The 26502-nt window shown below is 40.8% G+C and overlaps 1 protein-coding gene across 3 annotated transcripts; it reads right to left on the bottom strand.

The window, feature by feature from the left end:
* Positions 1-244: 244 nt before the first annotated feature.
* TFG (trafficking from ER to golgi regulator) lies at positions 245-24118 on the bottom strand. 3 transcript variants are annotated; one of them, XM_069021591.1, is made up of 9 exons: positions 23994-24118; positions 21547-21651; positions 19707-19915; positions 12924-13007; positions 11937-12083; positions 10300-10467; positions 7443-7583; positions 3407-3496; positions 245-1025 (listed from the first exon to the last, which is right to left on the bottom strand). In XM_069021591.1, exons 3-9 carry the CDS (start codon positions 19888-19890, stop codon positions 667-669), a joined length of 1173 nt encoding a protein of 390 aa, XP_068877692.1. In that variant the 5' UTR covers positions 19891-19915; positions 21547-21651; positions 23994-24118; the 3' UTR covers positions 245-666. The 3 variants fall into 3 exon arrangements, with proteins under 3 accessions (XP_068877692.1, XP_068877686.1, XP_068877696.1); XM_069021585.1 differs by having other exon boundaries at positions 245-1028; positions 23994-24117; XM_069021595.1 differs by lacking the exon at positions 10300-10467 and having other exon boundaries at positions 245-1028.
* Between the last annotated feature and the right edge of the window lie 2384 nt (positions 24119-26502).

Raw genomic sequence — 26502 nt, 5'->3', positions numbered from 1 at the left:
TCTAACCATTTGGTAAAAGGGTCACTTGACAATTAATGACACCAGACAGCACAAAACCACCTCCTGCTGTGAAACCTCTGTGAAAGCCATCTGCAGTCACAGCACTTCTCCATTTATACACTCAGACATCTCCCTCTCCTCCTACAAACCCCAGCACCGCTGCTCTTTACACCCAGCATGCACACTGGTCTTAGCACAGTTGTCTTGTTCAGTATTACCTAACTTCTAAAATCAAGATCAGGCATTTAATAGATTCAGGGCTTTTATTAGTTTTTCCATGTGAACATTACAATTTATAATACATCATATCTAGTTTGACCTCCAGAATGAATCTAATTTAGTACATCATGGTATTAGTAAAAACAAGCCTGATAAGTGGGCTAAACTTCCAACTAGTATCTTCATATCCTTCAGACAAGGCAAGCTAGAATGTCAATCACTTTACAGACATTTAAGTAGTGTTTTCCAAAAACCACCCAGCCCCAAATTAAACTAGGAAGCGAATACAATTTAAAGCAGGAAAGATTTGATCATTTCCCTCCCCCCAGCAGAATTTAATTAACAGCTATAGTTTTGCCTCATTACGGTTTTGGAAACTCAGTTAAAAATCCTGGAGTCTGTCGGGATGGAATCGCACGTGTCAGTCGCCGTCGTCGGGGCAGCTGCTTAGCGGTAGCCGGGCCCGGGCTGGGTGTAGCCCTGAGGCCCGAAGGGCGGACGGCTGCGGGCGTAGGGGTTGGGCCCGCTGGGCGGCGGGGTCATGGTGCTGCCGGGCGGGGGCGTGAAGCCGGGCCGCGGCTGGAAGGTGCCCGGCGCCGCCTGGGAGCCGCTGTAGGCGGCGGGCTGGGAGGCCTGCGTGGTGTAGGGCTGCGGGGGGAAGCTGCCCGCTGGGTACTGCGGCGGCTGCTGCGCCGGCAGCTGCTGCGCCTGCCCCGGGAAGGTGGCGGCCGGGGCCGGGGCAGGCGCCTGGCTGTAGGCCGGGAACTGCTGGGCTTGCTGCGACGGGGGCTGCTGCTGGCTGTAGCCTGCTGGAAAAGCAGAGAGCAAGGTGGGGTGAGACACACTAAAGAACCGGGGGTGCCTGCAGAGAGACCTTTTGTTTTCATGTTCACAGTGACAAACGCAAAACGATGCAGGAAGCACAGAAAAGGCAAACCAAGCGTGAGCTGCGAGTTTTCCTGCCCTTCACATAAGCGCACGGCCGAGGTTTTGGGGCACACCGTGGCAGCACAGCACACTGACAAACAGTTACTATAAAACAGTTTTCCTGTGACTGACAAGAAATGAAGAAAAAAGACAAGGAGTCTTTTCCTTAATATCACACAAAAAATAAAGTCTTCTTTGGCAAATGAGGCAAAATTCAACCCTTTTCCCAAATAAAACCTCCAAATAAAACTGTCATGAAAATACTCTCAGGGTTTAATGTAAGTCATACCTTTGGATAAATCATAGGTGTTTTCAGTTCCTTAGAGTTAAATATGAAAAGGTTGTGTAGAACAGAATACTTTAGCACAAAACTTCCATTTACACATGTCCCAAATTTGATTTTTCTGTATAAAACCAGCTTCCAAAGGGAATTTCTCTTCTCAAAAAATTATAAAATAGAGCAAAGTCCTTTCATGAAGAAATAGCTACTTTTATCCATAATGAAACACACCTGCAGCTACTTGCAATGAAACCTCTCCAGTGACTGGAATCCTGTCAGCATTAAACACCAGACACACAAATTATTAAAAGTGCACAGCCCTAAATGGAGAGAATAAGGGTAAGAATGCACTGGAGTAAACTCACCTTGAAACTGGGATCAAAATTTACTCATGAGACAAACCACTGAAGGGTCCATTTTTACAACCAGGTATAAATAGCCACTGTTGCCTAGTAGATCTACAAGAGTGGGAAGGGATCCTGCTCTTGGGGAGACATGGGTTTAAAAGGAGACAATACTCATGGGAACTAAAGCAACACAAACAAAAAGATCCTATGACTCAACATCTTCAAAGGCTGCTGTCAATAGGTCCTCAAAAAAACACCCTGTTTCTGAAGATTAGGTTAATTGTGAAATAAGTTATGAGACACAGAGGTGCCTCAATAAGTTTTTGGTGGCATTTCATTCATACTTGACAATGATGTTGACTGGAATGCAAAACTCACATTGCACTGCAGCTTTCACAGGAACATCAGTAAAATAATGGATTAGATGATGGTAGGATATGACTAGAAAGCAGATTGGAATTCCTTTGTTTGCCCACCCAGTTTTTAAGCCTAGAGTCAGACAGACCCTTCTACTTCCAGCAGGCTTGTTACTTCTGAAATTAGACCTCAGCACATCTGTCACTGTATTCTAATTACAAATGTGGGGGGGAGAAATCTGCAGAGAACAAGACACCATTTAGACACTCAAACCAACCAGCTCTCACACAGTGCACAGGAACAAGGTCTGAGCTACAAACCTTCAATCCAAGTATTCTAGGGTTCTTATCCAAGCTAAGCATGGAATTTCTCTGTGAGCTCTGCAAATTTTCTCATCTATATAAAAATTGATCAACTCCCACTGTGCACCAAGAAAACGTCACACTGGCTCTGAGTCACTTAATGGGAGTCTTTTGTTTAGTTTAAGGAAGATTTTTTAAAACAAGGAATGATAAGTGCTTTGTATCATTTTCTAAAAGTATTAAAGCAAAATGCAATTTGTTACAGAATCTACTCTTACAGGTTCATCCCTAAACCTCATCGGGATTCATCATTCCTAGCAGATACTAAGCATTCCTAGATGCCAGCTACTTCTAAAGGAAGTAACTGAAAAGTTCTGAGGTCAAGTTTATTTTTGGTATACACCAAAGCCAGCTTTTCATATTTCACTGCACATAAACCACTAGTGCACTAAAATACTCTTCTGCTAAACGTCTACTGTCACCTTAAGGTATCAGCAAAATCAAAAACTAAAAAAAGCCCTATCACTTGAAAGTTTCTCTGGGATTTACAGTATTTGTAGTAGCCAAGGATTTACTGAATGACAACTACCATGTTTACACCACTAAATTTTGCACGTGGAGATCATTCTAGATGCAAGAACATCTTTAGACACCTTCAATATTTAAGGAAGCTAAATTGGGATGTTTCACTTGCTTGCTAGAATCCCATGATTGCAGAAGATAATCCTGAAGGCTGCACATCCTTCAGGTGATTCATTTTGCCTGCCTTTCTAACAAGGCATTCTGCTGATTAGTAATGAAGTCTGCCTTCAATCAAGTAGGACTGAGACAGCAGAACTCTGACTACGTATCAACAACGTAAACAGCTACAGTGTTCTCTTCCTGGCAACTTCTGAACTGTGCCACTTCCCATAAGGAACACAGGCACTGCAGGAGAGGTCCTACAGCTGAGCTGCTGTTGCAGAGCTGCTTACCTGGGTACTGCACGCCGTACTGCTGCTGGGGCTGAGCCTGCGGCTGCTGAGCAGGGTAACCAGGCTGCTGGTACTGCTGATACATCTGACCTAGGGATTAAAAACGCATTTCATTGAAGCCCAGTACCCTGGTGCATTACAGCAAACAATACCCTGACAGTTCAACATCACAGAAACAAACCCAATGACACCAAAGTACAGATTTAGTTGCTGAAACATGTTGTTCTGACTAAATAATGTTTATTTAAAGAGTTCTAATTTGGTATGTGAGGCTTACTATTGCACATTTTCAGAGGTTGCCAGAAACTATGCACCTTAGTTAGCACTACTCTGGTGGGTAACAGACCAGGAATCTTTAAACATCTCCATTACTGCTCCAGAACTTACACTGTAAATTAAAGTACTTCAGAAGTTAAACATGTCCTCAGATTGTCTGTTTAGATTAGGTTTTTAAGACCATTTCTGCAACCAAGTACTGTAAGCAGAGTGGTACATTATTTATGCTTACCACATTTTCCAGATAAGTCATCCATCTTTTAGCATCGCCAAGTCTTCTTAAGAGACCCAGGGGTATACACCCGAAGCAAAAATAAAACCATACATTCTTAAGCTTGGGTAGTCCAACTCAATGCTTATTTTTCCTACATTCACTGTTTTCAGTTTCTTGGCCAGAAGAGGCAGAATATTTGTTTAGACAACCTATGGGTCCTGTTGAGGCTTTATGCTTCTGCTGTTTTTCAATCTAGTAAGTCACAGTCAAAGAACAAAATCAATTATCTGCCAAAACTAAAGCTTAGCTGAACTGAAGCAGACATGGAAACTTTACTATTATGAAGTGTTACTGTATTATTATTCATTCTGCAAAGACCAGCAGACTGTATAAATAGACTGTAAACTCTGTCTTTGGAGCTGCACCGAGACAAAAGCAACTCGACTCTGCTCCGAGTCCTCCCAGACAGACCCCTGTCCACACTGATTTAAAGTAACTCCTTATTTCTTCTTCATCTGCATTATTTGTAGCTGAAAGGAACAGTATTTTAAATTCACACTAAGGTGTTCTGAATACTTTATACTGATGCAGTCACTTAAACTATTATTTGGCATGCAATTATTGTGGGATGATGAGACTGCTGAACACAAGGCTTGAAGAGAATTTAAGCATGTTAGCTTGATATTTAAGAATTAGAAACTCAGAAAGTGTGTTTTCTCTTTCTTAAACTCATTTGACACGGGGAAGTTCTGGGAGAATAACCAGCAGGCTGCCTGTCCTGGGATAATTCCCTACAGGCTAACAGAGAGACCACACTGGCACCTGCTGGAAATCCCAGGTAAAGGGATAGCAAAGGAACAGCATGGAGTTTTACCAAAGGTTTCTGAGAAGGCTTGCTGTCTTCTCCAAGGCTGAGGCATTACTGAGGAACAGAGAGGTGTTCCAGTGCCATTCAAGAAAACATTTTAAATTTACAGCCACGAATACAGGCAGGGATCCTATGGGTCCTCAGACACAGAGTCTTCTCTCTCCCTGGATTTTTATTCTGAAAACTAGATGACCTACAGCATCAGTGTCTGGTTTTGTACTTAGCAGTGCTTATTGCAGTGAAGGATCTGCCAGCATTTACCATTGTTCCTGTGCACCGAAAAAGACTTTCAGTCTGATTCAGAACAAAGACCATTTACATATATTCACACAACATTCTCTTCCCTAGAAGATCATGAAGCGCTTATGGGAATGAGATTTTACATGTATTTCAGCAAGGACTAAAAAAGCAGTATTACATAATTGTTCCTCTGTGTGTTCAGGACTGAATTTAGTGGTAGAAAAGCACAGGCCACAAAACACAGCACTGTATTAGAATATCTTTGCTGGATTGATTTAATTCAAATTAGTGAATACTGAAAACTTCTCAAGGGAGGCAGCCCTTCAGTAGTATCAGCACACAGAAGTGAGTTGAGTTGGTATTCACATGTAACAACAACCTAATAACCAATCATAATCATCACAGCATTTACTGGCAGAGAATGCCATTAAAAAATAATCCCTGATATAACCAGAATGACTGACACATGACTGGCATCACCAGTTTACTTGTATCTTCAAAACACTGGGGAAAGTGTGTGGGGGAAGCAGAGCTTGGGGTGTTTTGGGTTAAGAAGTGAACTAATAATTTCAAACTAGTTTCAAAACTAGTTTCTAAGAGAACCTGCTCTTCACTAGCAGTGCCATATATGTGAGTTCATCCTGTTGAAAACCTAACAATCAAAACTTATCCAAAGTTCTGGCTGGGTTATGGCTCTATAGGGACAGCACAAGCCCCCAATTACGACTGCACTGAGGTGCTATCAAACCTCAGCGAAGTATGGAAAACTACTCCATGTTTCAAAGGAAAGTCTTTGAACACTGTGGAATAAAGTTGGTAATTGCAACTACTTTACCCAGCTTTGGTAAGACACTGATGTTTATCATATGCATACAAGGCACAGCAAAAGCAATCCTCCTCATATTTCTAATGAACTGATCTCTGATCTCTTCCCAAAGACTACACCATGGAGTGAAGAAAACATAATCAATACTTAAAATATTGCAGTAGCAATAATAAAAACTATATAAAACTAAAGATCAAACCCTTTACACTTATTAGTGTTGCACTATACTTTCTTTGATCCAAGTTTAGAAAAATCACTACATCTACTCTGATACATGAGCCTAGATAACTTCTTCCCCAAGTAAGAGGAGTTTTACTGAAACAAATACTTTTCCCCTTCCCTGGTGTTAGCAGCCATACAGGATTCCAAGCTAGTGTTGCTAGTGCTTTTAAGTGTTTCACTTCTTTGTTTCAGTTCCAGTTTAACAGCAACACTTAAAACTTCTTACCTTACTATATTAAACTAAAGTAAAAAAAAACAAACTCAAAATGCAAATTCAGTAGCTGAGAATATGGTTTCTGAACATTAAATTTTCTGGCTGCCAACAGAAGAACCTGGAGCCCTTTTTTGCAAAAGTAACTTTTATACATAAATGCCAAACCGCTCTATCTTTAAGCTATTTAAAGACAAAAATGTCTCTTGCTATGTTGTAATACTTGACTAAGAAGCAAAAAAAGGCTGAAAGCTGCAAAAGAAGTAACCTCCACTGCAACCAACAGTATTCATATCTCTTTAAATATACATAACTACTAGCTGTTCAAATACTCTGCTTGATCAAAATATGACTTATTCCCTTCAGGCAAGACAATCCAAGTGACTATGGATACTGTGACCACCATCTCACACGTGTTGAGCATTACATCATTAAAGCAAGCATCAGGGGGCTCTCACTTGTGCCTACACCAGCACAGAAACAACTTTATATTATTCTTCATATGGAGGAAGAAATAGCAAAGCAGATTATTTCACAGACAGTTTAATCCAGAAGTCTGCAGGTCAAAAGGCTCAGTGCACTTAGAAAATAGGAACAGAAAAAAATGATGCCCAGATGTAGGAAACCTCAGAATAGGTTAATTTTGACAAGTCACATAGCATATTAAAGGGCATAGTGCAAGCAAATTTGAATAGCAGAGTTAAGACCTTAAACTTTAAAGGACAGCCAGGTGAGGCTCTCAGGAGTTATAAGGAACTCCATGCATTTAAGATGTTACAAGGTTTAACTTGACTAGCACAGAGCCATACACAAAAAGGAAGCAATGAAATACTGGCTCCAGTCTATCAGATAGAAATGATGAGTAAACAGCAGTTTTAATACATAGTAGACAAGTCCACAAACTGTTGAGTGAAAGCTCGACACAACACACAGTGTATGACACGAGCACACATGCAAGCAGAAAACAGCACCATGAAAATTCTCTCATGTTACACCGCCCGCCCTTTCAAACAGAGCCACTGCTCCACCTGCTGTTTCTGTACTGAACAGCACGGGCAGCGAGGACAAAAGCTGTTCTGCCTAGGGGCATACATCGATTTGCACTTTGGGTCTGCTAATTGAAGGCAGAATCAGACACCGTCCTTCGCATCCTGGACAACAGAAAAGCACGGTGCTTACCTTCCACCTGCCCCGTCTGTGGCTGTGTGCTGGGGTAGGGTGGCTGCTGTGCCTGAACCCCAGGGGGATGGGCTGCAGAAGAGGAGGAAGCTATGCTGTCCGGCGTTCCTGATCGCTCTTCTGCAGGGGCACTGGGTGGTCCTAGAGGAGCAAGAACAAGTATGTGAGATGAACAGATGTGAAATAAAAAATTCTCATATAAGATCACTCCCTTGCAAATATTTTTAACGTTTTTTCCACATCAGATTTACATCTGTGTGTCATGCCCAAGCTAAAACTAAGTGTATATTTACACATCTTAAAAATATTTGAGGGGGGGAATTTTCCACCTGTCTCTAGATCACTCAGATTTCATTCTTTTGAGGAACTTGACTCATTTGTGAGATAAAACCCTTCATGACAGCATACTTTTTCAACAGCTTCAAGTGTTAACCTTGTACACACACAACAAGAGCTGCCACGTTTGGACACAACATGCACTTACCTATTTTTTCTAATCTGGAGAAGAGGTGAAAGGTTGTGATGCCATGAAGATTTTTTGCCTTTTCTTTTATATCCCTGTTATACCTTTTTTACAACTTCTGTATTCTTAGTGCTTTTTGCCTACATTCTTGGACTTGTTTGCCAAGCTGAGAGACAAAACATTTTAGAAGCTTCGTAGCTAAGGATCAGTGTGTCCCAGACCCCAAGGTCCTCTCCAGAACACATTCTGTAAACTGAGATAGAATCATCCAGGGGAAGGTTCCTTGGGGATGGGGGGGGCTCACTCGAGCCTCTCATTGGGGAATCTTTGATAGATATGCTAATTAGTAAAACCTATAATGTTATACCTGAGCTGTGGTGGGTGTGCATTTTTGCAGGGTGCATTTCAGTGCATTTGACCTGGATGTAATGCACCTAAGGATCCTTAAAATAAATACCAAGGTAAAATCCCTTTTTCCCTTCTAACCGTGTATGACTCTTGATTTTAAGACCAGGAAAAGGCATCAGATGCATGGAAGTATCCAAATGGATTAGTGAACCACATGGACCAGGCCACAAAGCGTTTTACCAATAGTCAATTGGCATGTGAACAGAAAACTGACAAAGAGGTGTTAAAATCACACTCCCAGACAGGATATGGCAGGCTTCAGTCTAAAAGCAATTGACTGCTCTACTAATTCTGAAAATATTCCAGCTGGCACCCAAAGACAGCATGGAAACAGGGAATTCAAATTTTCTCTACATTAGTAAGAAGTTCTGAAACACACATGTGAACAAATATAAAATACTACAATTTAATGCAAAATATTTTTTTAGAAACACGGAAACTTAAACCTGGATCTTTCCAACTGTATGAATGCTATGAGACACTACTTTCAAATACACACTTAAAGTTAAGCACAAGTACTACAACTGCTGCCAATTTGCAATTTTAAGAATGTTATATTTATACAATATAAATATGCATCCAACAAGCCCCTAATTGTGTTTTCATGTTAACCTTATTAGGGGAAAGTTAATTAAATTTGCCTTCTTCTTGATTTGCATTTATATACATAACTGCAGGATTACAGCTTTAGAAATGGGATTTCTTATATCCTGCTTAAATGGTCCTCTGTGGAGTTCTTTGTATGTTCAATGAATGGTCAAGTCAGTTCACTCTCTCAGAAGCAAATATTGAACTGTCACTGCTCAAAACATTAACTGAAACTGACAAAACCACTCATTCAAAAATTAGCTCAAATTTTCTGCCAGTTGTGCTTCACTTGCTATTGCTTACTTGTTCAGAGAGCCCATTGCAAGTTTTCAAGTACCATCAAACCTTTTTCTGGCTTGTGAAAGAACCATGCTGTGACAATAGCCAAAATGTGCCATGGAGGAAGAGATCACACAATAGGCCTGGCCTACAGACCAGTACCCCACACTGAAGTCAACCACTCTCTGTGGGTACAACTTTGAATCCTGCACAGTCACAATTCCACACCTATTCCTTTTACTCCACACTTTTGCCATGGCAGCCACACTGGAGAAATAAGCTCCAGCTGCTACTGGCTTGCTCATCTGTATCATCACATCATGTATTATATAAAACTCACTTGCTCTGAAGCTGAGACTACACAGCAAATCCTGTTAGCTAACAAAAGTTTCATTTTCATGTTTAAATGCACCATTAAACCTTGCCAGGCCCGCACAGATTCTGTGCAAAATCACTTCCCTATGTTCTGCATTGCACTCCTTAACACATTCAACATTGCTTTTCTATGTTAGCTTCAGCTATCCTGTCTCAAGCTGATGGCATTCAGTTTAGTATAATCAGTTTTCATATGCTTAGCATTCTACTAGTAGGGCCAACAGTCCTCCAGCTCTTCAAAAACAAATGTAATTCAGACAAGTATGTTATTCCTTTCTGTTAATAGTACAAAAGTTGACTCTATTTACTTCTAACATGAGACAGAGAAAAGGTGGGGTCATACAACACATCCTGACTGACTCAAACAGCAGAAGCACAAGCCAAGAACATGAACTGCAAGATCAAACCCTAAAGCAGAGCAATGGGTTCTTCTATCACTGGCAGATAACAAGTTAGTCTACACAATAGCTTTAAGTAATTCGAATTTTTTAAAAAATGAAGCCATTTTCTACTCCAAGCTAAAACACAATGCTAAAATCAACAGCAACATTTCAACATTTTGTATACAAAGTTAGCACACAGATACAACACCTTAACACAGCAAATTTTAGAATTCTGAAAAGAAATAGTGAACACAGAACACAGCTTAATATATCCAAAATACACATGCTTTGTTACAAATCAAAACTGGAGTCATTGATTATGAACAGGTTAAGCTTTCCTTTTCACAAGCCACATCCTTACCTGACACCTGATCATCTGTCAAGCCAAAGGCTGACATGACATTCTTGCTGATTTCATCCTGGTTCTTTAGTGGATCGAATGCAGACATGCTCGCTGCTATAACTTGAGTGGATGGCTTAACATTAGCGTCAGCAGCAGCAGGCTTTTCATCCCTACCATCTACAGCATCTACAAAGCAAAACGCCCAGTTACCAGCTCTCCAGAACTGAAACACCAGCACACACACATTGCACTACAGCAACCTTAACACCGCAGAGTTGAGGGCTTTAGAAATGTAACTGTTGAAATGGGCACCTTAGGATGACAGCAAAGAATCACTGATGTATCTGAAACTGGGATGGATCACAAAGCTTAGGTTTCTTTCACAGTTACTTAAAGATACACTAACACTGAGGAGTATCAGTATCCTATATCACGTGTTCTGAAATTCAAAGGCACAAAGCTCCTGCTTCAAACAAATGAATTGACTACAAAGAATTCAAAATAAGAAAAACATACAGGATAGTTCCAGCTTATTATGGTGTTTTATCACTGCAGTTTCTGGTTTGTACTCTACTTTTCTCCACTAATTTTTCCTAAGCTGATAGGTGAAGTTGAGATCTTTGCAACTATACATGTAACTGAATTGCTCAGAAATGCCTTGCCTAATTAGTGCTACATTTTCTGTTAAAAACAAACTAGTACAGATTTATACAGATTGGCTAGTTTTGTTTACACTCTTAGATCATCACTCTAACCTCCTTCCAATTAGGTTGTAACCAGAATCCATGGTATTCCACTGAAATTAGTATTTGCATATATTGTAGGAACAGGGCTGGGATTTTTTTAAGCAGCAAAAGCAGTAAAATTTAAAAGTGCAGATACAAAAGCAACATTTCTTAAAAGGCAGGCTGATGTTCTTCGTTCACCTCTTTACTCAGAGCACTGTACTTCATGACTTTGTGTCATTATTTTCTGTGTCCAGATTACCCAAACTCTGAAGTTGAGCAAACAGAGATACAATGTTTGCAGCAGTACAACTGCCCTAAGCTAGGAGATCAATACCTCAAAACTGTGAGAATAAGACTTTCTTTCCCATTTTGCCCTCCCCGAAAAATCCTTTCCCACTCCTACCTGCACCCTTGTGCTGCTTACCCTGAGACAGCTCTGATGCTGGTCTGAGCTCAAAATGTGTGGATTCAATTTCCTAACCTGGCAAAAAAAGTGGATATAATTTTTGCTGAATTCACTTCTTACTGTTTTAGTGAATCAAACTTGCTTAGCAACACAAGATAAGCACCAGAGCTAGCCCAAAGTAAGCAGAGGGACTACTCAACTGCGAGCAAGAACTCTTCAGCAACAACAAACTATTAATTTAGCTAAAAGCCCTTTCAAGACATTGCTGGGGTTCACAGGTGTTAGTTACAGTGTTTTCATACATTGCAACAAAACCTTGGATTCTGAAGTTTCATTCCTAAGTTAGTTCAGTGCTTTACTCCACATACCTCAAACGAAAGTTCAGTCTCTGAAATAGCTAAAGCATTAAAAATTAAGTTCTGGGCCATCAAGCAACAATTAAGAACGATCCATGTTTCATTTTGTTAAACAGCACACCACTCTGCAAATCAAAGCAAACAACCCTTTGCCAGGCTGCCTACCACTCTCAGGCAGATTAGTGGAAAGCCCCGGATCCGCTGGTGGTTCTAAACAGTCCAGTAAACGATTGACTTTATTGCGAAGTTCTATCAGCTCTCGGCGCAGGTACTTCACCTGGTTAGATTCTAGGGGTCTTGGTTGTCCATTCACTGCAAAACAGCAATTAGATAAACTTAAGACTGTAGCTAACATCCAGTTCTAACCTTCAGTTTAAGATGACAAAAAAAATTTCAAACTCTTGCTTGCTTGTAGCATCATCATCCTTTATGGAGTTTAAAGTGACAAAGTTTAGTCCACACAGACTGAACTCATTCTAGAGCTTACTGTTCCTTTAATATAATCTCAGTTCAGCAAAAGCTACAGTACCAAAACAAAGTCCACAGTAAGCGTCCCTTTAGAACTAACGCAGCACACGCGCCACTGCGGCAATTCATGAATCAGGTCAGTGTCCAGGTTAAAGGCAGGAGCTATTCCTTGGAACTAGATGCTAAGTTACCTACAGCAGCTTGAAAATACAGAACTTTTACACAAAGGCTAAAGGATAAATGTTAAGATCTATTCAGCTCCAAGCAACTAACACTAGTTTGGAGCAGTGTACCAGTAACACTGTAAGATAATCGTCAGCTTCAAACTCTCATGCACCTGTGAAGAAAACCCTACAAATGCTATACAGTGGAAGATAACACAGGAAAGAGCACTAAGGAAGAAAAGAACCACTGAACACATGTATATGCACATATGCCAAATACTTTGAGCAATCTTATAAAAAGCAGTGGTTTCAGTTTCCATTAAGTTCAGAAGTCTCACAAAAAACATCACGAGGAACCAGATATCATGTATTAATTCAGCAGTTCTAACGTGCCGATTGCCTTTTCTTCACCTTATGAGCTGACAAATTTAAAGTTTTGTACCTTCCAGTGAAGCCTACTGCCTGAATTTTAATAAATATTATTTAGAAGAAATTGAAAAATACAGTCTTCTATACTTACCAAACAATGTCAGTTTAAGTATCCTACTGCATTGAATTGCAAATGAGAGATCTGAGCTATCAAAAATTGTTATAAGATCTCCATCTGAAAAGAATAAGAAAAAGTTACATTAAAATCATAGCCTATGACTACTGAACTTTACATTAGGACAGAAATGTTCCTTCATTACTCAAACCCAAATTTCCCTATTTGATTGTGAGGTCACTAGAGAAAATGTTTATTATTTTAGTGCAAGAATCAGCGTGCAGAGAAGTCATGCACAGAAGGTAAGACAGAAGCATGACTGGTTCCAAAAGGGAGTCTTCTAACATTAGCCCTTTGATGTTCCATATAGCACATCATTCTTTTATGTTTACATACAGGATGAAATATTAGAGCTAAGAATTTCCAAAGTCCAATACCAGAAAGAATGATGCTACCAGTTAGTGAAATGCCTCTGCTGAGTGCCCCCAGAACCATGCTGTTCATGAACAGACAGGAGTCAGATAAATGGCCCAAACCAAACCCAGCTCAATTTTTAAAAATCGAAACACAGATGCTGACAAGGGAAAATTTCAAATGTCTAGAATACTTCCTCAGGTTATATTCAGAACACAGGAGTTGCAAGACTATTACCATTCCCTTGCTGAAAAACAAAGTTCATGTGTAGAAGTGAATATTAAAGATCTCTCTCAGCTTTAACACACAAATAAGTATGAAGACATGAAGATGCCAAAGTAGTCAGAAGAAAACTTCTCTCAAACAGGAATTTGACATGAAGTCACAGATCTTAGGCATGGATTTCTCCCATGTCACATGTCAGAGGATCCTAATGAATTTACACATTGCCATCAGTCACAGGAACTATATTACAACTGGATGGAATCATTTATTTTTAAGACACAAAAGGCCATACACAAAGCACTGATCACCTTTAACCATATTAATTAATCGTACCTCAAAAGAGATACCAAGTTCCCATTAAGACTGGTCTCTCACAATTTTTAAGTCAAGAAAAGCTACATTAACATCTTTATTTACTCAACAAAATCACAACTAAAACAAGACTATTGTCTCTGTCAGGACAGATTTTCTAGTGCTTAACATATTCAACAGGTTATTAATAGCTTAAATGAACCCAAGCTAAGCAGTGCAAAGGAAAGAGTGGGAGCACATTATCAGGAAAACAGGTACTGGCACAAGGGATAGCAGAACACTTCCTGCCAGGGCAGTTTGATGACTGTGAACTGAGGTGAAACACCATCTAGTGATGTTTCACCTTGAAAAGCAACAGTGTTTAGACAAATGACACACAGCTTGGAACAAAGCCAACTCCAGGCTGCCCAGGTTCCTCCAAAAACACTGTAGCAAGCAGGCTCTCTGGACAGACACAGGAACATGTTTTCCATTACAGATTACTGCCTAAAAATTTTGAATGTATATAAATTCCCTACACATTGGTGACAAGGGCAAACAACCTGTACCTAAGTTATGGTTAAAATTTTCAAATAAATTAATACTTCAGTATGAACAGTCATAAAATATGTGATACCAAGTCAAAAACAGCTCAGAATTTGAAGAACTACATATTCTCATTTTGTCATACCTGACTACAAGTAACACCTATGCAATGGAAGGGTTTTTTAAGTACAGTATTATTAATAACACCTCACAGTGCCTGTCAGTCTTCAAAGAAGGTGCTTTCTAACAAAATAAAGTTGCAAATACTAATAAAGTGATGGCATAAAAAATAATTTTCAAGTTTTCCTGAAAGAAATACTGCTGCCTCCAAAGATTTTTTTATGCCCTGTCTTCACTTTCACAATCTCAAAAGACATCTATTGATAGCAGTATCAGTCATGGATTCTCTGACTAGAGACTGGAAAATCTCCAGAAATGAGGGCTCCAAACCCCACCAGGCAGCCTGCTCCAGTGACACACTGCCCTCCTCGCCAAAACTCACGCTCTGCCTCTCAAACTGCAATTTCTGGGTGCTGCCATCTGGTGCTACTGCAAACAGGTCACATTCAATGGTCTTTGCAACTCCCATTCTACTCTAAGCTGCTCTGAACTCTGCCCTCAGCCCCCTCTGCAGCACAGTGAACAAGCCCAGCTCCCTCCCATGCTCCCTGAAGGCCACCTGCACAAAGCCCCTCCCTGTCCTCACCACACCCTGCTGGACCCTCTGCAGCTTTTCCAAGTCTCTTTGTCCTGGAGTGCACACATTAAAAGCGAGCACAGACAAGCAGCCTCACTGTTGCCATCTCACCAGTGTGAGGAAGAGGATCAGTGTCCCTGTTTGCCATTATGATCCATAACGGGACTTAGACAATCAGACTTTAACAGATTTTTTTTCTTTGGCAGTAAAGGGGGATGGGATGAGGTGTGCATTCCCTCCAACTCAAACACTTTCTCCAGCTTTTCAGTAACCTTTCCTAAATGCTGATACCAAAATCCACTGGTGTCTTAACACAAAGCCCTTCTATTCCTTATTATCCTGGTAACACAGTAAGTGATAATTACTTCTCTTAGCAATCCACAACATTGGCAAACCATCCTTTGATGCTCTTCTGTCATATCAGTCAACACTCAGATTCACTGCCTGAACAAAGATGCATGTTCTAAACAGTCCATCCTGCACAGTGAAATGAAAATGCACATCAATACACATGGCTTATATGGATTAATGTCATCCAAAAGAACTGGGATCATTCCATCTCAATTCTCCCTCACCTACTTTAACCTTTAGGTTGAAGGCACTTTCAAATAATGAATAATTTTCTATTTTAAATTGTTAGCAGAAAAAAAAGGCTGAGAAGCACCAAGTACAGAATCTTGTTAGATGCATGAAGTCAGTTCTGTGATTCCTATTGATAGCCATCAAGTCTAAGTAAAGTATATGCCAGGATTCATAAGATACATGTCAAGCCATAGAAATATCTGACAATTTAAGTATATTAGATTTATCAAAAACTTTTCATCTTAAGGAGTATCAATGAAGCTTAATTCCTGTTACCATGACACAGAATTACACAATGTTAATTATTTTCTGTTGGAAAATAGAACAGACTTTCCTTTATTTTCTCTACTAATCTTGTTAAGAACTTATCTTTCTCATTTTTACAAGGGACACAGCTTTCCCTCTCTACAATTTCCCATGTATCACATTCTCTGCTATGCCAATTATAATTTTTTTATCTTTCTATAAACTAGTGACACCCTTAACTAACCAATGGACTGCAAGGTATTTTAGCATTAATGCTGCATCACTGTGATGCATTTTAACCTTTATGACATTAGAAATCTGCCTCATTCCTTCGCCCTGCCAGCTGTTTCCTCATCTACTAAGCTTCATTATCTACTAGATTTATCTACCCTTATAGTTCTCATTTAGTCAATTTTTGAAGAAACAAAACCAAAACAAAATCCCACACAAACAAAAATCCACACTACATCAAAATTTAGTTTTCCTTCACTGATAAATTTCCCAAAGGCTGAGAGATCACTGACTAACACAGCAGCTTGAATACATGTAGTGTGAGTAAACAATCCATTATTCGCTCTCACACGGAGACACCAACTTCTATTTTAAGGTAATGAAGAGCAAGAGCAAAAAGGCCAATCTCACATTACACCCTCTGTTTTAAATTCAAGCACAACTTCAAAAAAAAGTAAAGTTCCTGTTATTGGCTCTATGGGGCCTTTTAGCATTTGCAACTCAGTAACACGGCGTGCTTAAGATGCAATTTTACTCTTTGATTCATACAAATTCACTGCTGACAGTTCTCATTAGTTTGTTTGGGGTTGGGGTTTTTTTTTGCTGACATTGGGTTTTACGTGCTCAAGAAGATTAAATAGGACATTAAAAGTGTTTCCTATCTAGCAGACCAATTTCCTTAGCTCAGGAGTTTGAAAGATGCCAGCTTGAATTTAGAACTGGACTTCACAAAGCAATATTCAACCTGAGACTTCTTTTCTCTGGTAATTAATAAAAGCACCACATAAGCTAAATACAATGCAGGAATATGGAGGGGTAGATGAAGCATTCTTTGAATGCTCAAAGACCGTGCACATGAATTTGGAGAAGACACAGATGGACATTGTTAGACCAGTTTAAGATACCTCCTTGTAACAGATCCAGACAAGCATTCCTGCAGGTCTTAGGGGATAAATAACAAAATAGAAACAGCTAAAATATATATATTCCAATGCACCTAATGACTGAAATAGATTTAAAGAAGAATCTTAGCTTAGTTGAAATGAAGTTAACGATATCACAGCTCTCATATGACAAGAAAATCGAAGCCTTGTTAACCTTTTCCTTGATCACTTGCAACTACCTCTGATATTAACATTTATTTGTTTTTAGTAGTGATGATCAGCTAGGATAGCATACACTGAAATCACAGTGGAATAGGAGTACATTCTGTGTAGTGGGTGAGCCCTGGCTGGATGCCAGGTACCCACCAAGGCCATTCTATCACTCTCTTCCACAAGTGACTGGGCAGAGAACACACAGTGAAAGGACAAGATACAAGACAGCTGCAGGGAGAGATAACAAATTGATTACTGTCATGGGCAAAACAGACTCCAGCTTGGGGAAATTAACTGAATTTATTACCAGACAAAATCAGAGCAAGCTAATGAAAAATAAAACAATCTTAAAATCACCTTTCAACCCCTCCTTCCTTTCCAGCCTCTATCTCTTCCTCCCCCAGTGGTGCAGGGGCACACAGAATGAAGATTATGGTTTTTGCCACTGCTTAGGCAGAGGAGTCCTTCCCCTGCTCCAGCTTGGGGTCCCTCCTATGGGAGAGTCCTCCATGAACTTCTCCAATGTGAGTGCATCCCACTGCCAACAGTTCTTCAGGAACTGCTCCAACATGGGTCACTTTTCCACAGGGTGCAGTCCTTCAACAACAGCCTGCTCCACTACAGGTCCTGCCCAGCATCACAAGTCCTACCAGCCAACCTGCTTGAGCATGGGCTCCTCTCTCCATGGGTCTGCAGGTCCCTGCCAGGAGCCTGTTCCAGCACAGGCCTCCCACAGGGTCACAGCCTCTTCCCAGGCATCCACCTGCTCCAGTGTGAGGCTCCTCCAGAGGCTGCAGGTGGATCTCTGCACTTCCACTGATCTCCATGGGCGGCGGGGGCACATCCTGCCGCACCATGGGCTGCACCATGGGCTGCAGGGGAATCTCTGCTCTGGTGCCTGGAGCACCTCCTTCCCCTCCTCCTCCACTAACATGGGTGTCTGCAGAGCTGTTCCTCTCACATATCCTTGCTCCTCTCTTCTCTGGCCACAATTACATCTGTGCTGTACCTTTTTTTTTCCTTTGTAACTATGTTACCACAGACGAATTACCACCAATTCTGATTGATTCAGCCTTGGCCAGCAGCCTGTCTGTCCTGGAGCTGCCTGGCTTTGGCCTCCCCTGTAGCCCCTCCACTACCAAAACCTGGCCACACAAACCCAATACAATTCTGAGACAAAGAAAGCTGAAAGTAAAAGCAGGAAGTCTCTAGACTGTAAAAGACAACCAAAGAATGAAACCACAATTACTGTCTCCATCATACACCATTATCTTATTTTGAATAAAACAGAGACAGTAATATACACTAAAAACCCCAGAAGAATATACTTGAAGAACAGGTAAGAATGCAAAAAAACCAAAGTAACTAGAAGCTTTAACCTGAAGAAAAAGTATCCATTCTCCTTTCACCTCATTCCAGAAAGTAAAAAAAAATTATGTGGTAAGAGGGAAAACAAAACCACCACAAATCCACTGAGCTCCCTCCCACTACAGATCAAGACCCAAAATATCAGACCTACACTGCTTATTTATTTTGATAAGCAGCATCACAAAAGCTTCGTGAACCTAAAAAAACTGTCTCAGGGTCATTCAAAGTGAAATTTTATTGATTAGATATAAGAACAAAAGTTATTTGGTATTTTTGGTACCACAAACAGCAATGAAGTTTCCTAGGCCTATTAAGAAAAATGAACCTGACTGCTTCAGTAAAGTAGCACTTTTTACTGTATAACAGCATAATTATCACAGTCTTTAAGAGACTTTGGATTTTATCACTTCATTCCAAGTTTCATTTTATCAACACCATCCCTCTATCCCAGATTAAGTAATTTATCCATTCCCCACTGATATTCTAAGAGGAAAAACCCTCCAGTCACAACTCTGTTGCAATGCATCTCCAATAGGGCTCTTTTCATTCTGTGGAAGTCCTTAAGGTTATGTTTGTTTTAACACTAATTATCAATATTTTCTTTGGAACAACCAATGTGCAACTCAAATGGTCCCACGGAGAAACGATAACTTTTCATACATATTTCAAGTTAAAATTATTATTCTAATCTTACTGATGGATGAAAACAATCAAGAATTAGTACCACATAAATCATGTTTTCAGTCTTATAAAGAAGCTTGTGTTAGGTCATACATGTTTATTCTCTTTCACCTTCAAACCCACTGAAAACTCAAAAAAATGGTTAAATGAGTGAACAGAAGAGAAACCTGCAATCAGCTTCCTGAAACAGCAAAAAATGGACTTTCAGAGAGAAAATATGGAGGAAATATTTCAGAAAAAAATTGAGTAAATGTTGTTAAGAGAGCCTAACAAGAGATACAGCTTCTATTGTCTGATTAAAAAGATTTCACAAGAAATCACTTGCATTTGCCCATGACACTGGACAATTCTGAAAGGTGAATTTCAAAGTTTTTATCCATAGATAAACATATCGGAACAACAGTAGTCAACTAAATTTCAACAGCAGTAATGAAACCTTACCTTCATCTTTATATTTTATTGTGACTTCATCATTGCTCAGAAGTTTTCCTCTAAAAACTCTTTGCATCATTAGCACCAATTCATCATAGGTGATATCTTCATTATGAATAGGGATTCTCCTAATATCTTCCCCAAGCTGAGCTTTGATGATCAGCTTCCCACTTAAGTCCAGCTGCCCATTCATGGTGGATTTCTTATCGCCTGCAGACCTGTTAGGAGCAAAACATTAAAAACATTTCAGAAAATACAACTGTTAGTTATTTTAGTCTATCTGATGACAGTTGTGAAGCTTTACATTATCACCTTATTCAATTACTTTTACATGCCCCCAGTCATGAAAAAGAACAAATGGCTTTTTTTTTCTTTTAAGAAATGGCTGCCAGAACAAATATATCAAAGATTATAGGCTGTAAGGTGGCTTTACTAAGGGGATCAAGCTGAATCATGTATTTTTTTCTTGAACAAAGAAGTGCAGAGCTAAACACCCATTATCACATGGATGATCAGAACTGAGGGTTCTTCCCCAGACAGGAAAATACACAACTTTTTAATTTTGATTGAGATATTTTAATCAAGATTTTAGACTTTTAAAAGTGGTTCAGTAGACCACACATTAGCTACTCATGGGGCTCAACACATGGTCAGAACAGTCTGTTACTCTCAGCATTTTAAGAAGTGAGCAACTGCTCCAACTTAATAGGAAGTGCAAAAAAGCCATCTTGTATCCTAGCAGCACACAACAGATACTTTTGTTACACCTTTATCACGTTATGTAAGAAAATTTAAAAATTACCACTTTGTATGAAGCATCTCTCACTTGAAAACACAAAGGCTTTACATTTAAAAATCTGAAACTACAGTGAAGTTACTCAAAAGAGGAATGAGAAGAAAAAAAGACCCCACAAACAAGAGATCCAGGTAGTTAGTCAAATGTGCTCTCCTATTTTCATTGCTCTGGACAGGGCCAAAACAATAGATCTGGAATGAGGAGCAACTAAAGAAGCAGTTTTATCTTAACATTTAAAGTACAGTTACTGGAGATCTTAAAATGTAGACAGTCCACACCCAAATCAAGGTTTCTGAAGCCACACGCAGGCAAGTATGTTGTTCGTTCTCTTGTGCAAGAACTCTTCTCAGAGATAGGCAGCTATTTCTCCCTTACCTTTAAGGATGTTGTAACACAGTGCCTTATGAGAAAAATGCATTTTGCTATAGTCAGTCTATTTTTAAGTACTGCACTAAAAATTAATTCTCTCCTACCAGAAACAGGACACTCAGCTAAAGCCTTTAATACATTCCTTGATGCACCTGTATAAATTAAAATCTACTGTTTCAGTGACAATATTTTGCATTAAAATGACACAGAGTATGATGCTATCTTTAGGTTGCAATTAAATTTCTGGTGGGGTTGGTAATTAACTTAATATAAAGCAAAGATTTCAGTCAAATCTCTTTGTTTAGTCCAAAGAGATAGAAGCAATTATTGAACAAAACTCACTCTCCTCATCACACATAAGAGGAGGTAGGTGGATACAGTCTAATTGCAGGGAAAAGGGACCTGCAATTAACAGAGCCACGTTGCTGCTGAGATACTGTGATGAAACAGTGAAGTTTATAGTATTGTTAATGCTCGCTAATGCATTATTCAGGTTTTGCAACATAGGAGTCTTGACTGCAGGCACATCAACCCATTCTGATTAACTTTAAATTAGATTTAAAAGCATAGGGTTTGCACAGTTTGGTTGACTGTTGGAATTTTTTTTAAGCATTAAAAAATAAAATAATATCGACCCATGGGTTTCCTTTCATCTCCTTGCCAAAAATATCCATTTAACATTACCTTGTCTGTCTTAGTGATGCTGGATTATTGGACAGTTTTCCCACCTCACTTCAGGACTGAGTTAGGACAAGCCGCCATGCACTATCAGGGCCAGAGAACAGTAAGCTGCATCAGAAAAGAAACATATTTAATGTCACACTTCCCTAGAATGACACAATTCATATCAGTCTTTCATTTTAGAACATTTTAGTGAATATACCAAATTTAAAAAGCCCTTGCTTTATCCATAATCTAACAATCATTTAAACTTTTGAGTATTGTAAAATTTGAATTCATCTAAAGTAGATCTTGAACAAGACTTTTAATTTCATAACAGAAGATTATTCTAAATTTTCTAATAGCATGTAGGAATTCCTAACAGTAATGTATTCCTTTCCAGGACAGTCTACAAGAGATGATTTAGCATACACAGCAGTCCAGTAAGGAACACACCTGGCTCCTTCCTCTGACCCCACGGGTGTACCCTACTGGCAGGGCCTCTCTCTCACATGCACAGCTGATTTCAAACATCCATAATCTGATTTTTAGATGATTCACTGCTAACCAGAGAAAAACAGTAGGTTCCCCTCATCCACATAAAGCTGGGCTTCCCAGCTCTCCTCTTTCAACTCAACTGGAAGTAAACTGGAACATATAGGATGAAGGCAGAGAACAAGCAAACCCCAGAGAAGACACAAAGCCACTCTCTGGTTCTCAAATGACGGCAGCTGCTCCCCTCATCCTGGGTATGAAATGTTCCCCTTTAAAAAGGGTTGTGCCTGCTCCCGACAGCAAGAGACTGTTGTGACATACTAACCAGGTGAACAGGAAGAAGCTACTTTTCTGATGCCTGACTCATGTTTTATGAAGTGAGTAAGGCATGAAGACAGTGCCCCTTTCACCCCAGACCTGCTACAGCTCCACTGCTAAGCTTACTGCACCGGACAAATATGGGATACAGATAATGCATCTAAGAGTGGTTTAACCAAAAAGTTCATGTAGCTACCCCCTCATGTTGTTTAAACATTAGAGCTGAGCACTGGTTTTGCTTCTTCAGCATTACAATATATGCTACTCAGAAACTGCTAGCAGTAAGAAATGAACCTCATCTCTAAGTCCTAAACATACACATTTTGGTGAACACATAGCTGAACTCCTGCAGCCTTTCAACAGCTTGAACGTATCATTCATATCTTTGTGCAAGGAAAGGAGCTACTGAAATGACTTACCAGCATCACCCACAGAAACCTGCTCTCTATCAATGACTATGAAAAGGTAGCAGGAAAATATTTAAACGCACTTTTTTTTGGTCCAGCTGTTCTCCATTCTGCTTGAAGGTGTCCAGATTTAAAGACACAGATTCTAAACACTGCAGCTGTTTGCAAGCGTTACAGAAAACTATGTGAAATGTTCAAATTGCTGAATTACACAGCATTAAAGCTTTTTCCCCTCACTGTGACACAGCTGAACGGATGACTCCATTGAGAGAATTTTTCAGAGAACACATCCAGAATGCACGCTAATGAGCTTTTTAACAGAATCAATGTGTGTCTACTTTCCTGGGGGGGAGGGGGGGGGGGATCAACCAACCAAAAAACATTTATGTCTCCATGTTTCCGATTAAAGATTGTTTCCCATAAGAATCACACTGACAATCTTTCTAACCTTCCAGGTGTACCACATGCATTTAGCAGGTACAGACTTTTCCTCCCCTCCCGGGTCACTTTCTATTCACATCATTCACACCATCTAGGTGGTGCATGTGGACAGGGACTACCCAATCTAGGCCAGTCACTTCAGGATCCCCTCTAAAACCAGCATCCCATCACCACATCGTATTTCACTACCATTTTTGCACAACAGCAGAGAAAAACAGCCTTGCCTAGGCAAGGGAAGGACAGGCACTCCTGTTTCAATTTTTCCTGTCAAAACAGGGTTAAGGATCAGGGTGAAGCCGACAGGAACACGGACAAGGACTGCCTCCCAAACGCCACTCCAGAGAGAGCCATGAGTTTTCCCAAGACAGCTGGGGGGGTGAAGCGAGGGAGCAGAAAGGAGAAGAGCTCTTTTCGGTTTTCTCCAGTTCCCATACGGGCAGGCCCGACCGAAACAGGAACAGGAGTCACAGCCATTCCCTGCCTGGCAATGAGGAGTCGGCAGCTCCTGTGGCTCCCAAGGGAAAGCGGCTGGGGGACCCAGGGAACACCCGGCCGTACAGATCCCGGGATCTCCCGCTCCTCCGGGCCCAGGAGGCCGCGGGGCGCTTTCCGCCTCCCTCAGCCGCGGCCGGGGGGACGCGAGGGGTCTACCGGCCCCTCCGCCAGGGGCCGCGTCGCCCCTGGCACCGGGGAACGATGGAGGGGAGGAGGAGATGGTCGCCTCACCCCAAACCCAAGGCTGCCCCTCTCCCCCTCCTTGCCGCCGCCTCCACAGACGGCTGCCCCCAGGAGCAGCCCCCGCTCTCTTACTCTGGCTTCTCCGCCGTCCCGCCGGTGCAGCCCCCCCGTCCAGCCCCGCGCGAGCCCGGGCCCGGCCGCCGCCGCCGCCGCCCGTACGTGGCAGGGCAGAGAGAAGGGGCCGGAGCGAGGCCGGGCCTGCGCGAGCCGCGCGCGTGCGCGCTCCGCCGCGCGGGGGCTCGGCCCCTCCCGGCCGACATGGCGGCCCTGTCGCTGCTCGCCGCGGCGCTGCCCCGGCGGGGCCGCGCACTGACACAGGGTTTCTTTTGAAATACGAGCCTTGGCCTTCGTAGGCTGGTGGTGCTCAGAGGAAAAAGGGGCTGTAAAATTCCCCTGGACTTGTTAGACGCCGCCAACCACACACAGGAGCCATTCATCCTTGAATGGTCGCCTCCAGGTATTCATTACTGTCATACGCTCACACGCACTCACACTCTCCTGTCTTGCATTCAGAGCTTGTCCCCCTGATAGAAAAAAACATGAATCTGTAGCTAATTTCCGGAGTTTTGTCGGTCGAAGGTGCGGGAATGGATTCGTAAGGACGCCTCTCCCAGATTTACTGGAACTGGACCTCATGTTACCCTGGGATATTTGAGATTTCCTCTGCCTTTCTTCATGTAGCAGTGAAGCCACGCTGTGCTGGTACTTCTGAGAGAGGTGCCTATGCAGAGCAATCTAAAGCACAGCTGTGCTTAGTTATTTCCTGGGGTTAAAGATGCCTCTGAAAAGACACCTTTTCCTTTAGTATCTTAAAAAGCAAAGCTTCCAAATAGTGTTTTTCTGCCAGGACAAGAAAAATGTCAGTTGTTTGATTTTTGTAGTATTTGTCCTTGCTGAGAGCTCTGTCCCTGCCTGAGGAGCGTCCAACAAGAAGTAAGCAGATTGAAAATGGAGGTGAGAATTTGAAATAGAAGTGAGAAAAGAGGAACACGATACAAATTTTTATTCTAAACATTTCAAGGAGGAGGAGGGGCATGGTTCAGGAGGCTTCTTTGCTAACTGTTACAAAGTATTTAGAAAATATTTGGGTATTTTCAATGAAAAAATCTTTGCTTTAAAAAATATGGGAAAGATCTGGAAAACTGGACGAGATTATACTTTCTGCCACTCATATTTCAGACCTTTGTACTGATGATTCAGTCCTTCTCCAATCCATTTCTTTATCAAAGCAGTGTTTCCAAAGTTTTGACAAGAAACTTTGTGATCCCTAAAGTCTAAATATCACAAACAATACCAAAGTTCATTACACTATGAAGATAAATATATTCCACGTGTAGATAAGAGCTGAATTATTGTTCCTGTAACAATTTAGCATATGACCTGAAAAACATCATTTTACTTTGTTCCATTTCTGGAATTAGGATTCCCTAGATAAAAGAAAAAAAAAAGCCATAAAATGTATAATTTGGAGGGTGGAGGGGTTATTCTGAAAATGTTTTGTATTAAGTAAGACATGTTCAATGTTGGCTATAACCGCCTTTTATTCACATCTGAAATACTTAGAGACAGGATGCTTAATTATTAAAATAAGTCAACATTTCCAATTCAATACTTCAAATTCTTCTTGGGACTTTTGCTTGTTTTCTGGGATAATAGGGAAACAATATTTTTATTAGTTTTTTAAAAGAGCTATTCAAAATTAAATGGGATGTTCTTTAGAGAATACTTCTCTTTGTGGGGCAAAAATATCAGTGATTAGAAAATAGTATCACTTATTTAAGGAGCCATCCTCACAGTGCCTAGCTATGTTTTACAACACAACCAAGTATCATCCTTCCTAAACCACACAAATTTCTAAAGGAAAATCTCTCAAGGAAATGGAAGGAAATGCCAAAAGCAAGCATTGTACATTGGACTTAGAAACAAAAAATGGATGCCCACAGATAGATGAACTTCCTGTCCAAAAAAATAAAAAGTATGAACTACCTATCCTAGATAACTTTTAATGACCTTTTCTCCTTTTTCTGGAGCAGTAATGATGAATTTCAGCCTTGTACCTGATGTGGCTGCTCTTTTTGGAGGCTTATCAACGCTACAGAACACTTGTTTTATGCCTAATAAGAGAGAGCATGGGTTTCTAAGACATGGAGGACTTTTCAGGACTGATTAAACACTTCTATGAAGACACTCAAAGTCTCATGTATAATGCACAGTGTATGTATAACTATGCTGCTTCTTGATTTACCCTTTGGTTTCTAATTAAATTGTATTTTTACTTATGAAAGGGAGAGGAGAGCTACAGTGCATTGGCCACATTCAGCAGGCCTGGAATATACAAAGGGCATAAATAGAGCAGCTTCTATACATCTGTACTGGAGTATAAAACTGATTAGCTCAGGTCCTTTCAAAGACCTTGGAGTACAAGTCACCAAGAGGCTCTGGTGCTGCCTGGCTGGTTTGCAGCCACACTGTCCTGCCAGCACGTGGTCCCGCTTTTGGCTCCCCGTGGTCTCAGCTTATGATCTATTTCCAGCTACATGCAGCTGAGGAACTGTGCCCATCATTCAAGATACCTGTGAGA

This window comes from Aphelocoma coerulescens, chromosome 1, assembly GCF_041296385.1.
Source record: "Aphelocoma coerulescens isolate FSJ_1873_10779 chromosome 1, UR_Acoe_1.0, whole genome shotgun sequence".
NCBI classification, from domain to species: domain Eukaryota; kingdom Metazoa; phylum Chordata; class Aves; order Passeriformes; family Corvidae; genus Aphelocoma; species Aphelocoma coerulescens.
This window is presented reverse-complemented; position numbering and strand designations above follow the sequence as displayed.

Bases quoted from the DNA above. Each gene is read 5' to 3' on its own strand.
- TFG (XM_069021585.1), bottom strand. From the start codon at position 19,890: ATGAATGGGCAGCTGGACTTAAGTGGGAAGCTGATCATCAAAGCTCAG. The intron at 12,084-12,923 runs GTAAGTATAGAA...GCTGTTTTGCAG, and splicing joins ACTTAAACTGACATTGTTTG to TGAATGGACAACCAAGACCC. The intron at 1,029-3,406 runs GTAAGCAGCTCT...CTGCTTTTCCAG, and splicing joins GTACGGCGTGCAGTACCCAG to CAGGCTACAGCCAGCAGCAG.